A 20,895-nucleotide genomic window follows, 5' to 3' on the forward strand; every position below is an offset into this window, starting at 1 on the left:
GGCCGTTGCCTAGTAACCATCGCCCAGGGAGGTGAGAAGCGCAAAGAGCGACCCCTCGGAGTCCAATCAGGACCCTGCCTTACGGGAGCCAATAGAAGCCTCGACAGTCGCTCACCCACGCCGGACTACACTTCCCGTGATGCCCCGCCGCCTCGGGCAGGCGGCTGCCGTAAAGCTGTTCGTTCGCACGACTCTGGTCCCAGCTCAGCGCCTCTCCGCGCTCCTCGGGCGCTACAGCCCCCGACGTGCCAGAGCGAAGTTCTCGACCGCGCTCCCTCCGCGGCAGGGCGTCCTCCCCCTCCGGCAGCCGGGGTCCCCAAGTGGGTCGTGGCGCCATCATCCTCAGGCCGGGCCGCGGGGGGAGGGGGCGGCCTGGAGGCAGTGGCGGGGTCAGCACGGTCCGCGCCGGCGGGGCCATGGAGCCCAGGGAGTCGGGGAAGGTAGGACTGGAAGGGCCCCGGGGCGCCCACTCCCTTCCCGCGGACCCCTGCCTAGGCTCTGGCTGAGCGGGACAGTACGGGAGAAGTGTCCGCAGCTGAGCCAGTCCTGCAGGGAAGGGCTTGCCCTCCCGCGCTTCCTCCGCACTTCGGCGGCCGCCTCTGGGATGGACGCCACCCCTCGGGTTCTAGCATCTTCCCGCTCCCTTGCTAGCGCCTGGCCGGCCGCCCTCCGACCAAGTGACCGTTCTGCTGGCGCCGGCTGGGGGGACCGGCCCAGTGCAGTGCTGGAAAAGTGCTACGTGTCTCCGCTCACCGTCGCTGCGGTCTGGAGGGGGCCCAGCTGGTTTTAAGGCTTTGAGGCTGGTTAAGACACCAGTGGGAGCCAAAGGGTGGGGATCGAGAGGCGGGGTGAGGCCCTGCCTACATCCTGCTTCCCCAGAAAGAGCTGAAGAGCGGGGGTGGGGGGGCATCTGGCATGTCTCTTGCCCACTTCTCTCTAGATTATCAACTTCGTGGAGCATCTGGGCTTTGCTTAGAAGCGTATTCCACAAACTTGTTTGAGGCTTTGGGCAAGAGGATCTTTGAGTTGGAAGAGGTGTTAGAAAGTGCTTGGAAACAGTTAAGGGTTGCTAGAGCTCCGAGGCAGTGTCAACCCCGTGATTGTAGGCACATTAACTTTGAGACAGTGGCAGCTTCTGGGATTAAGATCTTTCTGGATGTTCTTTGCAGCCAATTCCTTTTTTGGAGCGGGAAGCTCAGGCATGCCAGGCAAGTGCTCTACCATTGAGATTTGTCCCCAGTTCTTGAGGATCGTATTTTTATGGCACGGGGAATTCTCTCAGCAGACATTTTCAAGTGCTTATTGAGTCTCTTTCTTGAAAGGAAAAAAAAAAGTGTCCATTTAATAAAGACTTTGTTCATTGAGTAAGATGCCTGAAGGAGCCCTCCAGCAATACTTACCTTAGGAATTCGAACACACCCCAGAAATAAGAAACAGGAGGATATCCAGGAAAAAAAGATTCCTGGAAAGACTGGAAAGTCTTTGCAAATCTAGCACCTGGCCGGCTAGGCGCTGGAAGACTTGCAAAAACACTCCTTGCTTAAGCACCTCTTCCATCTTCCTACTTTTGTCCTACTGAGCCACACCCCCACATCCCCTATTTTGTATTTTATTTAGAGACAGCATCTCACAAGCTACAATGATGCGTTTTTCACACTGAGCCACATACACAGTCTCCAGGCCAAGACAATAAAGTTCAATAGGACCTAAAGAAAGATTGAAAGGAACTATGTGCCTGCATTTTGTTAAGCACTTTGGGGAATACAAAAAAGGAAAAGGAAATGCCCTTACCCTTAGATAATATCCCCAGATTTGTTTAGATTGAACCTGAATTTAGATGAGGAGGAGCAAAATTTAAGGGAAAGAGGGTAAAAATAATAATAATAATAATAATAATAACTTGACAAGCAGGGCAAGCCTGTAGTCCCTGCACTCAGGAAGCTCAGGCCAGATAGAGACCAGCCTGAATGACACAGTGAGACTCTAAGGGGGGGGGGGGTAAGAAAGAAAAAGGCATTAAAATTGGAATTAGTGAATTGAGTTGATTTAAATTGTTCCAGTCAATGGTAGGCTTTCTTAGCCTTTAACAGGAAGAGAAGAATACAAATATTTTGGGAAATGGAGTAGGAATTGATGTCCTTTTGGGATCCAACCACTAATTTCACCCTTGATTCTAATCTTCTGTCCCCATCCTGGGAATTGATGATACCTAGAACCTTCTGCATGCTAAGCAAGCACTCTACCAATAAGCTACACCCCAGTTCTTTTTACTTATTTTGAACTCACCAAGTTGCCCTGGCTGACCTTGAACTTGCAATCCTCCTGCCTCAGCCTCCGGAGTAGCTGCGATTACAGGTGTGACTATCATACCCAGCTATTCTTGATTCTAATCTTTGATTGCAGAGTATCTCAAAAATATGCTCACCCTTCCTAAGTATATTTGTTTTCTACCCTAAGAAATAAGAATATTATCCAAAAATGAAATAAATTGACTTTAAAACCAACTGGCAATGTGAGATGTGCTACAAATGAATGACAAGGCAATGGCCTGGGTAGACTGTGGTTTTGGGGGACTCAAAGTTGGTAGCTAGGGGTCCTCTTGAGGTGGCAACTTGGTCAATTATTAGAATCTTCTATAGATGCTATTTTGTGACATTGATTAACTGAAAGCAATCTTGGGCCATTGGATGGCAGTAGGATATCTTACTGTTGTTGGTGGAATGATAGATAGAGGGCACCCAGGACTTTTGTCCTACTGAGCCACACCCCCACATCCCCTATTTTGTATTTTATTTAGAGACAGCATCTCACTTGAGTTGCTTAGTGTCTCATTTTTGCTCAGGCCGGCTTTGAATTCGCAATCCTTCTGCATCAGCTTCCTGAGCTGCTGGGATTACAGGCATGTGCTGCTGCACCTGGCTCTTTTTTTTTTTTTTTTTTTTTTGGAATAAAGTTCTGCTCTCGTACTTATAGCGTAGTTGTCTATCACTGCCTGATGGATTTTAATCTCTCTTCATATCTTTGGTTCACCACACAGCAAGCACATAGAAACACTGAAATAAGCCAGGCATGGTGGTGCACGCCTATGATCCTAGCAGTTTGGGAAACTGAGGCAGGAGGATTGCAAATTCAAAGCCAGCCTCCAAATCTTAGTGAGATCCTGTTTCAAAATTTAAAAAATGAAAAGGGCTGGGGGTGTAGCTCAGTGGTTAAGTACCCCTGAATTCAATTTGTGATACAAAAACACAAACAAAAACCACATAAATAATGGATGTATGTTGACTGAAAAAATGAATTAAGTGCCCATGAAATTCTTTATAGTGTGGTATCAGAGAAAGGGGTGGTGCTGGTGAAGGAAGTTATAAAATAAGCCAATCAGTATTGGTTTCCTGAGTGCCACCTACTAAAAAGGGAAATAAAGCATTCCCAGCTCTAGGGAAGGAGCAATGGCTGGGGCCAGGTGATGAAATGCCTCATGAAAGATGGGATTGAATAGAACCCTGATGGCAGGTTAGCTCTAAGTAGAGGGAGGAAATGGCCAATCATAGGATTTAAAGATGGGTGGGTGAAGAGGAAAGGTGCATAGTCGGTTGAATGATTGCCATGGTACTAATCTGGCTGGAGGGAAGACTCCTGGTGGGGAAGCCATGAGATACAGATTGAGGCTCTTTGGTACCTGTTGGGGTTTGAGTGTGCAGAGTTTAGCTCCCTCAGGCCTGACTTTTTGCTAGAGCTGTGGCTGTGATTTAGGTCAGCTGAGGCAGACCTCAGTTAGGAGGAGGAAAAGTTCTCTTCCCCTTATCGCAAGTCACAAGTTCTGCATGGTTTGGCCAAGAGGAAGAAGCTTCCTGCATACTTGTCCCGGGAACAGTACATTCTAAAGAAACAAATGCATCCTCAGATGATTAGATAATGTCTACAAAGAATTTTGGGAGGGTACTTATCAAATAAACAGGAACTATCTGAATTTAGCTCTGTGTACCCGCTGAGGCATGATATTTGGGCAATGTGGGTAAAGTGTTATTGAAGAATTGCTTTGTTAGAAGAAGAATATAAAAGGAACTTGCAAATAAACCTCAGCATGCAGTCGCAACTGCTGCCTTTGCTCTGCATCCCCTGTGTCCTGGTTATTTCGCGACCCTTACCCAGGGACCTGAACGCTCTAGACGTTCACAGGTACCAAGCTGAGAAGCGAGACCTTCATCCTGTAGATGGTAGGAATCACTAAAATAGAATTTCCAAAGCTACTTCTTACACTCTATAGATAAGGAATTCCTTTTATTTAAGCAGATTTGTTTTCTTTACATTGCCAATCATCCAGAAACAGAAGGCTGTTGCCATAATGTTTAAAAGAGGGGTGCCAAGTTTTAGTGTGGTCACTTTTGCTGGGAGTACACCTCTTTATCATCCAGACAGTCCAAGCCACACTCCTGGTTGTGCAGCTAAGGTGATGGGGCTCACTGACCCTCATCATGCTTACCCCTTAACCCTGGGGGAAAGGTGTGAATAGGGAGCCCTGCTTGTCCTTGGTCATAGGCGTTTTATTTTATTTTTATTTTTTAATTTAATTTAATTTTATTTTTTATTAGTTACACATGACAGTACAATGATCTTGACATTTCATACATTTGAATCAAATGGGGTATAATTTCTCATTTTTCTGATTGTACAGGTTGCAGAATCACATTGGTCATACAGTCACATATATACATACAGCAATAATAATGTCTATTTTATTCTGCTGCCCTTCCTATCCCCCCTCCCCTCCTCTCCCCTCCCATGGTCACAGGCATTTTAACCTGCTCCAGTAGGAGCAGGGAGGCCTCCGGTCCTGGTGTGCAGCCTGCCCTGGGTTATGCCTTCCACATAATCTTGGGGTCCTCTCCTTGGCCCTTCTCCACTGTCCTCATGTTCAAGGCCCTGTTCCTGTGTGCCTCTTTTGAATGCAGGCCATTCTGCAATAGCTTTTGGAAATCGAATCATATTTTACTTTGGAAGACTCTCTCCACACAAGTAGTTATTTAAAGCATACTTTTTACAGTACATTCCATGTCTGTTTTTAAACATATTCATAGACAAAACAATACCGAATGTTAAAAGTAATTCTATTTCAGTGATGGGAATATGGGGATCTTAAAATGTGTTTTTCTGGGGCTGGGGACATAGCTCAGATGGTAGAGTGCTTGCCTCGCATGCACAAGGCCCTAGGTCAATCTCTAGCACCACCAAAAAAAAAAAAAAAAAATGAGAAAATGTGTTTTTCTACTTATTTTCTACATTTTCTGAACATGTTTTAGTTCTTAAGAAAATGCTCAAATTATTTTTGAATTTATATTAGCAGCTGATAGAACTACCCGTATAGATTTTCTCAAGAAGCATATTCCATGTGAGCTAAAATAGATGTATCATTTATTTTAAGTGGCATGCTTCCATTTCCCAAAATGTTGTTTTTCTCTGGATTTCCTGTGCCTGAGTCTTTGAGGATTTAGTAGTGGAACTGGGTTGTCCCAGCTTTGCTCTCCGCCAAGTAAGGATTCCATTTTCTTGGATCTGCCTAGTTTCTACTTTTTCATCTGCTTTTCACTTTCCAAATTTATGTTGCTATTATGTCTTCTTTGTGCTCCCCATCCCCGAGCAGCTTTGTTTTGTTTGGGTTGGGGGTGTTCTTTTAAATTCACAGGGAACAAAAACAATCAGATAAGCTCATTAAGGGGCCATCTTAATGTGGAAGACCCCCAGAGCTTCTCTGCAAGCCACACAGATGCCAGATGTCAATCTCAGCTCTAAAGCTTTGCCTGACTTGACCATCAACTTCATTCACAGATACAGTTCTTTCAGCTACTTCTAGAAATCTGAAACATCTTCCAGGGTGAAAATTTACCATGTCCAAGATTTTGTAAAAGAAGGGGCTGGGGTTGTGGCTCAGTGGTATTTCTAGCACATGTGAAGCAGTGGAGTTTGATCCTCAGCACCACATTAAAAATTAAACAAAATAAGGTATTGTATCCATCTATAAATATATTTTTTGAAAAAAGATTTGCTGGGGCTGGGGATGTGGCTCACTGGTAGAGCACTTGCCTAGCATGTATGAGGCACTGGGTTCGATTCTCAGCGCCACATGTAAGTAAGTAAGTAAATAAATATAGGTCCATCAGCAACTGTGTGTGTGTGTGTGTGTGTGTGTGTGTGTAAATTTCTTCAAAAAATAATAATTTCTGAGGGCTGGGGTTGTGGCTCAGTGACAGAGCACTTGCCTCGCATATGTGAGGCACTGGGTTTGATCCTCGGCACCATGTTAAAAATAAATAAATGAACAAAATAAAGGTTGTGCCAATTTATAACTAAAAAAGTATTTAAAAAAAAAGATTTTCTTGGGCTGGGATGTGGCTCAAGCAGTAGCGCACTCGCCTGGCATGCGTGCGGCCCGGATTCAATCCTCAGCACCACGTACAAACAAAGATGTTGTGTCCGCCGAAAACTAAAAAATAAATATTAAAATTCTTTAAAAAAAAAAGATTTTCTGAAAGAGTGTGCCATAAATTGTAAATAAATCCTTGGCAGAGAGGTAATGGGGAGTGTGGGAAGCAGGTGAGGAGCTGCAGGGAAACATCTGGAAGTTCCTCAGTCAGCTTTCTTTATAGCTGTACTTCGTTTCACTGAGTGGCACTTAAAGAACAACGTGCCTTGGGCTGGGGTTGTGGCTCAATGGTAGAGTGCTTGCCTAGCACATGTGAGGCCCTGGGTTCGATCCTTAGCACCACATAAAAATGAAGTAAAGATATTGTGTTCACCTACAACTAAAAAAAATAAATATTAAAAAAAAAAAAAACGAACAATGTGCCTTATTTTCACTGTGATTTGCACCCAGGGAGTGAGTAGGTCATGCATGTAAATTGACTGTGCCTCCACCCCCAACCCCAAATCTGGTAAATTCCCAGAGTAGGGATGCCTTGGGTGGTTGTGAACACTGTATGGAAGGCCGATCTCAGGAAGAAGTTGGTACTTCACAGATGTCATTTTTCCTTGCAGGCTCCTGTGACATTTGATGATATCACAGTGTACTTGCTCCAGGAGGAATGGATGCTGCTGAGTCAGCAGCAGAAGGACTTCTATGGTTCTGACAAGCTGGTGCCACCACTTGGTATGGATTTCTACATGTCTCCACCACTGTCAGTGTAGATCCCCAACCAGGACAGTGTGGTATCCCCAACCAGGCCAAGACATATTGGAGAATTTTCTGGGGGCACTTTACTACTGAGCTACATCCCCAGCCCTTTAATTTTTTTTTTTTTTTTTTTTTTTTTTTTTTTTTGAGACACGGTCTCCTTAAATGGCTGAGGGCCTTGCTAAGTTACTAAGGCTGGCCTCAGACTTTTAACCCTGCTGCCTTAGCCTCTGAGTTGTTGGGATTAAGGTGTGTCCCTTTGTAGGAATTTTTACATGACTCGTCTGCTCAGTCTCACATCTTACTTTCCTGCAAACTACACACCACCTTTTTCCTTCTCCCCTTAAATTGATGAGGAGGTTAGGGAAGTCTGGCTTGCCAAGGATACCTTGAGGTCTGTCTTCCGGATGCCTCAGAATATCCTCCAGTAGAAAGACTAGTCTGTGAATCTGCGAAGATCATAGGGCTGTGGGGTTAGTAAACAGTAGTGGGAAGAGCAGCAGACTTGCCATAGAAATCTGGTCTCTCTTCCAATTCTACCACTGGATACTGGCATTCCTTTTGCCTTTTTAAGCCTTGGTCATTCTCTTAGAATTGCCTAGAGATTTAATGAGATTAAACAGTTTAAAACTTTGTACAAATGTAGGTATCTTTCATCTCCTCTTTTTTTTTTTAAATTTATGTTTTAGTTGTAGTTAGACACAATAGCTTTGTTTTACTTATTTATTTATTTTTATGTGGTGCTGAGGACCAAACCCAGAGCCTCACATGCACTAGGCAAGCTCTCTACTGCTGAGCACAACCCCATCCCATCCTTTATTTTTTAAATGCTCTTTTCTCTGCTTCTGAGGGTAGATTTTCTGTACCAAGGAAAGAGTGGTTGTATCAACATGTGTATGTTGTATTGTACAGGTTGAGCATTCCTAATCCAAAAATTGAAAATATGAAATGCCCACAAAGTCTAGAACTTTTTTTTAAGAGTCACCTACACTCAAAAGATTTTGGATTTCATGCCATATGCAGTGGCACATGCCTGTAATCCCAGTGACTTGGGAGGCTGAAACAGAAGAATCACAAGTTTAAGGCCAGCTTGAACAACTTAACGAGACCCTATCTCAAAATAAAATAAATAAAAATTTTAAAAAAGAACTGAGAGTGTAGCTCAGTGGTAGAGCACCTCTAGGTTCAGTCCCCAGCACCAGAAAAAGAAAGAAAAAGTTTTGGATTCCAGAGCTTTCTGGATTTTGAATTTTCAGATTAAGGGTGCTAAGCTAGTAAAGTCTTTGCAAATGTTCCAAAAATGGAAATACTTTGGACACCAAGCTTTTCAGGTGAGGGGAGCCAATCTGTATTCCCTGACTGCAGTTGGATGACTGTCTCCCATGCCTTTATCTTCTCTTTCCATGAAGAAAGAATGAAGGCATGGTAAGAGCAAAGAGCTTTCTGTTGGTGGAGAGGTTGCAGCTGGGTTGGTCTTTCTGTGCCTGCTAAAGGCACAGGAAAACCATGGATTCTCTTAAGCCAGAAGTTGCATAGTAGTAGCTCAGATTAGACTTAAAGATTATAGTTGTTTTGTTTTGCCCCAGTTTTACTCCCAACTTTCAGGTCCAAGTTTTCAAATATTTCTGCTCCACTCTCTGCTCCTGAATATCACAATAACCTTGGCTAAAAGCCACCAGCAATACCCATGCCACTTCTTGAATGCTGTCCACCAGATTAAGAAGTTCATTGCTTTTAAAATCAGCCTCACAGAAAGTCTCCAGACATGGGCAAAATGAAGACAGCTTCTCAGCCAGAACATAACACAAAGGGCCTCTACTCCAATTCCAATAGTCATCCTCTGAACCCTCTTGAGCCCTGTCTTTAATCTCCATGGTCCTATTGGCATTCTGGTCTTCTGACCTCCCGCAAGAATCAGCCATTAAGCTCCGCTTACAACAACCTAAAGCATTTCCAGCTTGCACTGTTAAATATCTCAAAATTCCTCTCACCAATTCAAAAAAGCTCAGAAAACTTCTGAACCACAGGATCAGGTTAAGCATAACAATAACCCTACTTCTCAGTACCAATTTCTGTTTCGGTCAGCTTTTTCACTGCTCTGATTAAAAGACCCAACCAAACAATTGTAGAGGAGGAAAAGTTTATTTGAGGGCTCATGGTTTCAGAGGTCTTAATCCATAGACAGCAGAGTCCATTCCTCAAAGCTTAAGGTGGGGGCTGGGGATGTGGCTCAAGCAGTGGCGCACTTGCCTGGCATGCGTGCGGCCCGGGTTCGATCCTCAGCACCACATACAAACAAAGATGTTGTGTCTGCCAAAAACTAAAAAATAAATATTAAAAATTCTCTCTCTCTTTAAAAAAAAAAAAAAAAAAAGCTTAAGGTGAAGCAGAACATCATGGTAGATGAGTGTGATGGAAGGAGGCAGTTCACATCATGGTGATCAGGAATCAGAGAGTGAGAGACTCCACTCTCCAGATAAAAATATATACCCCAAAGCCACATCCCCAATTAACCACTTCCTCCAGCCACACTCCACCTGCCTCCAGTCCACTCAGTTAATCCCATCAGGAATTAATTCACTGATTAGGTTAAGGCTATAACCCAATCATTTGTCCTCCAGACCTTCTTGTTTTGTCTCAAACATAAGCTTTTGGGGAACACCACATCTAAACCATAACAGCCATTAAGAATTTTCATATAAAAATAAGGATGTCTGGCTTCTCTTAACAAATGGGACCGTGTGGCAGCTCTGAGTCTGCATTCTGTGCAGTAGCCTTCTGGAATTGAGTAACCACTGCCCCCACCTACAGGGTCCTCTAGGCTGCCGCAACCTCCATGCCCAGTCCGGTTTCCTCAGTTTTAGTATCAGGTTCCCCTCACCATTTGGGCTTGAGAGCATCCAACTGAACCATTACATTTCACACTGTTAGTCCCTTATTGCTTTTACCTGTGTCCCCGTTCTCAGGGTTCTCTCTGCAGAGTTTCCAAACTACTATGCTAAACCACCCGCTCCTACTTTCCTCGTCCACCACACCAAGAGAACACACGTTGTGTTCACAGTGCCAAGGAGTGTCCCCCAGCAGGACCCGACTTCATCCTGGGCCTAGAGGCACACCCTTACTTGCTCTTCTCTGTTTCCAATTCAGGCCCAACTGTTACCAGCCCTGAGCTCTTCTGTGAGTTTGGGAAAGTGTCCAAGCCATGGCCAGGCAATGTCCAAGGCCAGAGGAGTCTTCTGGACCATCACCCCGGTGAGTGTGGCCTATGCCCCAGAGACAGAGCTCAACAGGAGGGAACAGGGAGGGGTACCAGGACCATTCTCATCAGAGTACCTGACATATCTGCAAGTCTGCTCTTCCCCTGGGTGTCACCTTATCTGAATATGCACCTTATCCTCTCCCAGTATTCTTCTCTACCCTCTTGGCTCCCTGTCTTTGATTTCTACCCTGAAGTATATGTTTATTGTTCCCAGAAGGTGTGGTTCTCTCATCTTCTACCATATTCCCAGTGCCTGTAATGATGCCTGGCACACAGTACATGTACCATAGGTAACAGCAAATGAGGGAAGAGTGAAGGAATGAAGAAACAGCCGTCTGCTAAGTCCTAGAGATTTTTCTTTCCTCTCCTGTTTGATAAGCTTCTCTGCAGTTGGCTTAGCTAGAGCCAGGCCAGATGGCAACTTGTTATGTAAGATGAGAGTTAACCCAACTCCCCCTATGGGAGAAGGACGTGGGGAATAAGCCTATATGATTTGAATCACAGAAGTTTGCTCTCCCTGTGGTTTCTCAAATGGACCAGAGTCAGCTCTAGACTGCTTTGTGACTATAAAGAATCACAGAAGCCAAGTATGGGGATGCACACCCATAATCCTGGCTATTTCTGTCTGATTGAGAGGCTGAGGCAGGAGGATTGCAAGTTCAAGGCCAACCTGGGCAACTGTCTCAAAATAAAATAAAATGTCTGGGGCTGTACTGTGGTAGAGCTCTCCTGAGCTCAGCCCAAGTACTGTAAATAAACAAACAAGCAAATGAATAAATAAATAAAGAGGCTCATTTGTTTTGTTTGATTTCACATCACATTTGGAGCCTGTTGACTGTGTTAACACCTTTGAGCTCTTGGGGTTAACTGTTTTATAGACAGGTCCATTGGTTTGAAACCAATGCCTAGTTCTTGGCCACTGGCCATCTAAACTTATGTTGATGCAGAAGAAATGGCTTTAGTGTGTTAGAGTTTCTAAGGTACATTTCAAGGAAGGAGGAAAAAAAGAAACTTCTAGTGCAGCTTGAAGAAGAAAAATCCTCATGAGATTACGAGAGTCTTCACCTCTTTGGAAAGAGGAAGTTGGTTTTTGCTCGAGCCTGTATCAGCTTCGCCAAGTAGAAGTGCAGCAGTCCCCTTGTCCATGGTCACTTCCTACTATTTCATCACCGCGGCCAACCATGGCCAGTAACAAGCAGTAAGATACTTGAAGGAGAGAGAGACCACATTCTCATAACTTAAGTTGTTATCATTATTCTACTTTATTATTGTTGTCAATTTCTTATTGTGCCTAGTTTATAAATTAAACTGTATCCCATCCATGTATAGATAGGAAAAAACGTAGTATATATAGTTTGGTGTCCATGGCCCAGGAATCCATGGGGACCTTGGAATGTACTCACTGTAGACCATAGGGGACCACTGTACTCAGAGATGGATCACAGCTTAGGTAAAACTATCTGGAGATAAAAATAGTGCCCAGGAGATAAGTAACGTTTGCCCTAAAGGTACAGGATGCTGATGCCTCTCTGTTAGGCCTACCACAGCAGGGGGCTCTTGGAGAGCAAGGAGTCTAGTTAACTGGCTTTAATGACCAAGTTTAACCCTGTGTTTTCTTATATCCATGTTCTTATCCATAAGTAAGTTCTGAGAGCTGGGGGTGTGGCTCAATGATAGAGCATATGCTTCATGTGCTCAGGGCCCTGGTTCAATCCCCAGTACCACAAAAGTAAGTAAATAAGTGAGTTCTGAACCCCTGAAGATTGCACTGCTGTCTTAGCTTGTATTGATCAAAATGCAAAGATCTCCTTTGGCTGGGTGTATGTTTCCTTTAAATTGTTTTTTAAAAAGGGGTTTGCTTAAAGCATATCTGACACATATCTGTCAGCATATCTGACACACAACTAAACCAATCAGGGTCACTTCAGGAGAACTGGGCTGGCACAAATTAATGACACACAGACAGAGAAATACCTTTTTCTTTGGTTTCTGTGACCCCCAGACCCAGATCCCACAAAGGAGGCAAGGCAGGCAAGAAAGAGAGGTAGGCTATTCAAAAGAACATTCTATCCATATAAGGCAGAGGGGTCATGTTACAAGAGACAGCCCATTCCCACTGGGTAACACCCACTCCCAAAGCTGTGCTCCTCTGCTGAGCCGAAATGGGGATCCACCTGCCTCCTGGTCAGGGAAGCCAGTCTCCACATTTCCATCACTCAAAGCCAGAGGATGCTCAGCTCCCGACAAGGATTTTTCTTCTGGGTGGACCTGGGAACTCCAAGAAACTAGAAGTGGAGAATTCAAGTATGGTAGAGCTCCTGCAAGAACACAGGCTATGTCACTTTGGACTGAGCATGTGCTTTCCACCTTTCATAGCAGATCCACTGTGAATTGTGGTGGCTCTGATCATAGAATTTCAAAGCAAATTCCTTTTGTCTCTTCTTTTTAAAGGAAAAGATCAGGTGGGCTACATGGGAGAAATGAAGGATGTGCAGGGTGCTACCAGGGAAGGTGAACTGTACGTGCCACCTCAGAAGAAAGCTTGCCTTGGCCGCTGCAGTGTGGAGAGTAACAGCATCAAGGGAGACTGGACAGGGAGAAGCAAGAAACCTCTGAAACCCCGATCTATCCAGAAGTCATGGTTTGCACAGTTTCCATGGTTGATCATGAATGAGGAACAGACAGCTCTGTTTTGCTGTGCCTGCAGAGAATACCCATCTGTCAGGGACAAACGGTCAAGATTAATAGAAGGTTACACAGGACCATTCAAGGTGGAGACTCTCAAATATCATGCCAAAAGCAAAGCCCATATGTTCTGTGTCAATGCCCTGGCCGCCAGGGACCCCATCTGGGCAGTCCGTTTCCAGAGCAGGGATAGTTCTTCAGAGGTCCTGGCCAGCTCTGAGCACCTCTTCACAGCAGATTATCCCATGTTCTACCCCCCAGGGCCTCTGGAAGACTTTGATAGTATGGCCAACCTCCTGCCAAGCTCGAGAGCAGAACTAGAGGACCCTGGAGGGAGTGCAGCAAACCCTGCATTGTATCTAGACTGCATTTCAGATGTGAGACAAAAAGAAATCACCAGTGACATCTCTTCAGACATTAACATTTTGTGTAATGACGCTATTGAATTCTGCAGTCAGGTAATACATACATAATGATTGAACTCAGGGGCACTCAACCACTGAGCCACATCCCCAGCCCTATTTTATATTTTATATAGAGTCAGGGTCTCACTGAGTTACTTAGCCCCTCCCCATTGCTGAGGCTGGCTTTGAACTCTCAATCCTCTTGCCTCAGCCTCCCGAGCTGCTGGGATTACAGGCATCGGCCACCACACCCAACTAGAACATCTAACTTCTCATATAAGGAATGATAATCTTTATCCAGAATCCAAAACCTACAAAATTCAAGAAATAATCCACAATCACACAGTGACCCACAGAGCTCTTAAATGATCAGTATTTTTAAAATTTCAACTTCAACTTGGAGTGATGTAGCACCTTTAAACTCTGCATAGTTTTTTCAAACATGCTGTGTGATAGTTTGTCTAATGTTGTTAGGAAGCTGTGGAGCTGGTGTTAGTAACTCACCGTGTCAGGAGACGGAGCCTCAGGAGAAGTGTTGTAAATGCGAGACTCTGCCCAGGGCCCTTGACCGCCTGCTCCTGCTTTCCTTCTGCTTCATGTAGTGCTGCTTGGGTCCTAAACAACTCGAGCATTTGCCTTGTTTATTTTGAATTATAGTTTTCTGGAAAGTTGGTCTCTGAGGAAGCCGTGTTAGTTGGAATTTTCCCCATTCTGAACTGTTGCATGTGAGTAGGATGTTACTATCAACCACTGTTAGTGCTCCTTTGGGAGTCCAGCGAGAGTAGCCTGGGTGTGCCTCAGAGCTAGCACCATAAGGAACCCAGCTGAAATTAGTAAGCATGAATTTTTCCAGAGTCCTGAAAAATAGCAAAGTTTCTTTCTCATTCTCTTTATGTTCTCTTTTTTTTTTTTTTCAGTATTGGAAGCCAATAAACAGGTCAAACCTTTATAATCTGAATTCCTTTAGCAGTAAGACATGCGTAAGCTTAGTCACTGATTATAAGTATCCATAATTCTTTTTGCTGTCTTTCTTCATGTCCCATAGGGAAAGCCCAGCCGACTCTCCCAGAGGCAGGCAGTCCCCTCTATAGTCATGGAAGAGCAGAGGGCACCCCTATTAGGACTCTAGAAGACAGGGTGCAGTTAGAGGCTCCACTGAAATTCCTACCCATTTTTTTTGTTTGTTTGTTTGTTTGTTTTCTCCCAGGAGATCCTAGGATCTGACTGAGGCCTCTTTGGTTTTACCTAATAATTCTGGGCCTCACAAATTTGATTCTTTGACTTCCAGTGAAGAAATTAATTCCTCAGCATGCATCTGGGTCTCCTGGTGGGCTTCTCAAAGGCTGCTGGAAGTGACAAGTGGTATCTGACTCCAAAGGTGAGCTGAGCAGCACTGCTCTCTGTTGCAGGACCCTCCTGAAGAGGGGCTGCTGGAGGTTCCTGTGGTGTTTGGGGAGCTCCCGGCAGTGTTTGAGGATGTGGCAGTGTATTTCACCCGGGAAGAGTGGGGCCTGCTGGACAAGTGGCAGAAGGAGCTGTACAGAGACGTGATGCGGATGAACTATGAGCTCTTGGCATCCCTGGGTAAAGCTTCCTGTAGTCTTTTTCTTTCCCCCACCCCCAATATTGGAAATTAATCCAGGGTCTTGTCAGCACTCTACCACTGAGCTACATCCCCAGCGCTGTTTATTTTTTGAGACAGAATCTTGCTAAGTTGCTGAGGCTGTCCTTGAACTTGCAATCTTCCTCCCTCCGCCTCCTTAATTGCTAGCATTAATGCATGCACCACCACGTCTGGCTTCCTGTAGTCTTTTATATGCCAACATCAATTGACTTCAGAACCCACATAAACATCTATGGCTTGTGGCCCTCTTCCCATTTCTGCTCTTCCCTTGTTGTGGGCAGAGAGGGTTCATGTCTTTTGTTACTCAGAACTCTCTCTGCTTTGGAATACTGTACTTTGTCACCTCTTCATCCATCTACCTTCCATCCACCTGTCTGTCCTCCACCAAACACTTATGGACTGTCTCCATAAGTGCTAATGAACAAGCACAAACCAAGGCCTCTGATTTCAAGGGACTTATTTGAGAGGTAAACATTTAGATGAGAAACTGTCAAATGACACAGGCAACCTCCATAGGAGCTTCAAGAAAGACTGCCCTGGGGCCACTGAAGTAGGGCCCTGTCAATCTGGGTGTGGGAGGAAGGGATCAGGATCTCTTCACAGGGAGGATCTGTTTCAACAGAGTCAAAACCAGGTGCGCAGGAAGGAGGAAGGGCATCTTGCATGACAGCAGGAGCAAAGGCTGGAGGTAAAAGGGCCTCTCGGTGGGTCCCATGCTCCTGTCTGTGCAGCAGTGCTGAGGCTCCTCCATTTCACCCAGGTGCCAGCACAGGTTGGCAGCCCTGGGCATCAGTTCACTAGGTGAGGGCATGCAGCATGGAGAGTTATGGAGGTAGTGATGGCTACTGCATCATCCTCCCCTGTGTCTTTTTCTTCTTCACTTTCCCTCCTTCTTGTAGACTCCCAAGGTTCTTATGCAGCATAAGATGGGAAGACAGCTTTTCATCTTCCAGAGCTTATATTTCTTTCTTTATTTTACCAGCCTATATCTGGTATCACAGTAGAAGCTTGCCAGAGCGGGCTGCTGTGTTAACTTAGGAATTGCAGCAATAACCCACTTCAGACTTCTGTAGACTTAAGCAGCAAGGATAATATGACTTCATTGATTTCATGCCCCTTTTTTTACACTCCAGCTAAGATCTGGACTATTTTCTAAATATTATTACCCTGTGTATTTGTTTTTAATCATTGTTCATCAGTCTTTTTACAGTGTGGTGATCAAACCCAGGCTTTGCACATGCTAGGCAAGTACATGTGCACCTCACCACAATTGTCCCTAATTCGTAAATGGCCTCCCAAACATTCAGAAATGGCTTAAGTCGTGGTTTATTTTGTGGTGACAGAAGTTTCGTATTTGGGTCCAGGGCACTTGAACACAGGGTACCTTCAAAGACAGTTGCTACCCTGCTGTGCTGAGAAGCAATGAGAACCAGAGGAAATTGATTTGTGAATGTATACACCGGCAAAAGTTGGGTTTTCCTTTTAAGTAATGCGCAGCAGCACAGGAGCTCCTGTGAAGAGTTGTGAAAGGAACAGGTCGCTGTCACTGTGGAGAGCAGGCTCCTTGCAGTGCAGTGGGTGCTGGCTCTATCTTGTTTAGCCTGTACTTGATCCCACAGGTTTTGTATTTTGACACATGAGCTAAGCATTGTAAATTTTCTTTTCTTTGTTTTGAGTTAGGAAGTGGGGAAATGTTCACTAAGTAGGGGAAATTGGAGTATAGTTTAGACTTGGTGAAGTTTTGTTCAATGAGCAAAAAATATAATCAGAGGACGGGGAGCTAATTTGCTTGTGGGTTGGATCAGGAACTAGGAAGGCTTTATGGTGCCGCAACTAAAAGGCTCCAGGAAAAGTGGGCTGACTGGGCTGCACAAAATAACCACACAAGAGACATAAATACCTTTTTCTTTGGGGTCGCTGGGACGGCTCCTCTGACCTTAAGGGTCCACAGGGAGAGAGAGAGAGAGAGAAAGCACACGCTGACCCTTTTTATTGAGGGAAGCTATTCAGATGAGGCAAGAGGTCAGGTTTCAGGGGGCTGAGTCTATCTTCATGATGTCCACTGTCAGCAGGTTGGCTGACACCTGGGTAGGCCACACCCAAGGGCACAGTAAGAGAAGGGAACACATACAAGGCACTTCCATGGAACATGCTATCCTAAACAGGGCAAGGGGTTATATTACAAAGGAACAGGTGAGCATATCTCCACCCATGGGGATGTAGCAAGACACATCCGGGCATGAAGACACAGTCACTTGAAGACGGTCACTCGAACCCTAGAAGAGCCAAGCAGTCTAGCAGCATGGGTGCCTGATGCCACATCGCCCAGCAGGGGAGTTAACTCAGTCACGTGCGAGGTTGGTCTCCCACATTATGGAGATTGGGCTTGTCCTGAACTGAAAGCAGTGCGGAGTCCTGGTTCTGAACCGCACTTGGAATCCCTGTGAGGTACTTCAGTTCAGTGTCCAGCCAGTCTCTCTTCACCCTCCTCCAACTTAACTACTTTCTCTTGTTTGAAGTAAAAGCATGTTATGGAGCCTGGGAATTATAAACATAGCCAGACATATGTGATTTGTATGTTTAAAAGGAATCAGGTCAATAATTAGGGTAGAAAACAGTGTTAAAACATAGTGAAGATTCTCTAATCAATATTTTTACTTTGGATTATTTCTTTTAGTTGCCTACACTTGAGCTCCCTGTGACAAATGCTTTAAGAGTTAAAAACCAAATATTATTTTGCATTCTTTTAATTATTTTTTGGTAAGTAGAACTTCTCCTTGAAATGAACTCAGTTTTTGACTGCTTCTTATCAGAGTTTACAACTGAAAACACAATTAGAGTTTCAACTGAAAAAGAAAATGTTCTTTTAGAGTTAACACTGTTGAGCCTGTTTTTAAACAGTCAGTCTCAATTTAATACAGACAATGTTGATATTAATTTATTTTCTTTTTTGGTCCCGGGGATTGAACTCAGAGGTGCTTAACCACTGAGCTACATCCTCAGCCTTATTTATTTATTTATTTATTTATTTTTGTGTTTTTTTATAATTTATTTTAATTAGGTATATATGACAGAAAAATGCATTTTGATTCATTGTACACAATTGCAGCACAACTTTATATTTCTAGGGTTGTACACAATGTAGCGTCCCACCCTATGTGCAGTCATACATGTACCTAGGCTAATGATGTCCATCTCATTCCACTATCTTTCCTGCCCCCTGCACCCTCCCCACCCTCCTTCCCCTTTGCCCAATCAAAGTTCCTCCATTTTTCCCATGCCTCTCCCCTCCCCGTTTTGGATCAGCATCTGCTTATCAGAGAGAACATTTGGTTTTTGGGTTTTTGGGATTGGCTTACTTCACTTAGCATGATATTCTCCAACTCCATCCATTTACTTGCAAATGCCACGATTTTATTCTCTTTTAATGCTGAATAATATTCCATTGTGTATATATACCACAGTTCCTTTACCCATTCATCTTTTGAAGGGCATCTAGATTGCTTCCACAGTTCAGCTATTGTGAATTGAGCTGCTTTGAACATTGATGTGGCTGTGTCCCTGTAGTATGCTGTTTTTAAGTCCTTTGAATATAAACTGAGAAGTGGGATAGCTGGATCAAATGGTGGTTCCGTTTTTAGTTTTCTAAGGAATCTCCATACTGCTTTCCGGATTGGTTGCACCAATTTTCAGTCCCACCAGCAATGTGCGCCTTTTCCCCCACATCCTCACCAATTTATTGTTGTCTGTATTTTTGATAACTGCCATTCTGACTAGAGTGAGATGAATATTTATTTGATTTTGGTGTGAACCAAGGGGTGCAACACTGAGCCATATCCCCAGCCCTTTTTATTTTTTATTTTGAGACAGAGTCTCACTAAATTGTTTAGAGTCTTGCTAAATTGCGGAGACTGCCCTCATACTTGCAGTCCACCTGAGTCATTAGGAGTATGGGTGTGTGCCACCACTCCTAGCTTGATAATAATTTTATTAGTTTAGTATAGACTGAAGCTTTTTGACAGATGTGCATTTCCAGGTTATACCCACTCATCTGCCACACATTCCTGGGCCTTGCCAGCTGTCTTATCAATAGTGCTGAACTTACAAAAACCTTTTTTTTTTTTTTTTTTTTGGTACTGGGATTGAAACCGGAGGTGTTTAACTACTGAGCTATATCCCCAGCCCTTTTTGTTTTATTTTGAGACAGAGTCTCACAAAGTTGCTAGGGCCTCACTAAGTTGCTGAGGCTAGCTTTGAATTTTCCATCCTCCTGCCTCAGCCTCTGAGTTGCTGGGATTACAGGTATGTGCTGCTCTGCCTGGCAAGAGCATTCATCTTGATTATGTTGATTATGGGGAAAGAGGCTTTTTTCCCCACCCTGTTTTGCAGTGCTAGGGGGTGGAACCCAGGGTCTTACACTCTACCATTCTGCTCTACTCCACCCTTCTGTTTTTTTTTTTTTTTTTTTTTTTTAAGAGAGAGTGAGAGAGGAGAGAGAGAGAGAGAGAATTTTTTAATATTTATTTTTTAGTTCTCGGCGGACACAACATCTTTGTTGGTATGTGGTGCTGAGGATCGAACCCGGGCCGCACGCATGCCAGGCGAGTGCGCTACCGCTTGAGCCACATCCCCAGCCCCACCCTTCTGTTTTATCTTTAATGTTTCCTGTTCAGTGGACTCATTCTTTTACAGCTATTTTAATTATCACTGTGCAGAGTTTCTGGATGTTCTTTTATTTTCATACTTGAAACTCTGGTTTGACTTTGACCACAGCGGAAAGTGGGATAGGGTCCGCTAGCCTTGGATGAGGTCAGCCCAGAATGATCAGAAGTCTCCTTTGCAAGCCAAGTCCTCTTTTTGGATGTTTATGGAGTGTGTTGGTTTGTGCTTGTGCATTCACAGTGGTTAGTCCCCTCGGTCCCTTTCATTACGAGAGCTTAGGAAAGTCTGTTTGGAAATTCCCTTTGTCACTTGTTCTGAAGGAAACAGAAAGAAAAGGTTTTGGTTGCTCCTGGGGCCAGGGTGCTGGTGGCAGTCAAGGTGGACAGTCCCCAAGGGAAATATAATCTGAGGCAAACAGATTATATTTGCAGGTATTTGGTTGGTTGGTTTTTTCAAATTATTCTTTTAAAATATTTCTTCAAAATTATGTTTTTAATCAAAGTAGTCCCAGTAAGACTTATAATGCCAACCTGACGGTCCCCTGTCCTGCCTTGATTCTGAGTCCTCCTCCTGAAAGTCTTTGAACTGTGTTTTCCAGTCAGTTCCTCCTATTTCTAGATGATCTGTTGGCCATTAGTCTACAGAGTAGCTTAGGTAGGTGCATTCAGAAAACAGCTTGGCGCTCTCGTCACCGCAGCTGCACGTCAGTCCTGGGGATCTTCTCTCTCACCTCTGGGTCAAATCTAGGACAGGGCCTGTGACTTTTTCTTGTCATACTCAGCAGAACATCCTCTAGGTAATGAGTGAAATGTCCAGTGCAGCACCCTTTAGAAATGTCCTGATTAAGAGGGTAAAGGAAGGCTGATGGACATTTCCAAACCAATGGAGACTAAAAGCTGTGGCAGCCGCATGCCTGATGCCAGGTCAGATGCTGGGCTGGCAAAAATAGACTTTTTTTTTTTTTTACAATCCAATAAATAGTTTTATTGCACCCAAACAATGAAGAAAATTGTTTCTTCCCTCAAAGTGTGCAATGTAAAAATAGACTTCTATAAAGAACATTTGGGGGACAAGCAGAGGCATTTAGTTGTGAGCT

The 20,895-nt window shown here is 44.3% G+C and overlaps 1 protein-coding gene across 1 annotated transcript in view; it reads left to right on the forward strand.

The window, feature by feature from the left end:
* Positions 1–202: 202 nt before the first annotated feature.
* ZNF862 (zinc finger protein 862) overlaps positions 203–20,895 on the forward strand; it is a 34,997-nt gene continuing 14,304 nt past the window's right edge. Inside the window, exons 1-5 of the mRNA XM_081282962.1 lie at positions 203–440; positions 7,030–7,141; positions 10,313–10,417; positions 12,876–13,567; positions 14,923–15,097. Coding sequence (XP_081139088.1) covers positions 417–440; positions 7,030–7,141; positions 10,313–10,417; positions 12,876–13,567; positions 14,923–15,097 — 1,108 coding nt within the window. The 5' untranslated portion in view covers positions 203–416. The remainder of the gene's footprint in view (positions 441–7,029; positions 7,142–10,312; positions 10,418–12,875; positions 13,568–14,922; positions 15,098–20,895) is intronic.

Source organism: Spermophilus citellus (genome assembly GCF_964194105.1).
Source record: "Spermophilus citellus genome assembly, chromosome: 3".
NCBI lineage: Eukaryota > Metazoa > Chordata > Mammalia > Rodentia > Sciuridae > Spermophilus > Spermophilus citellus.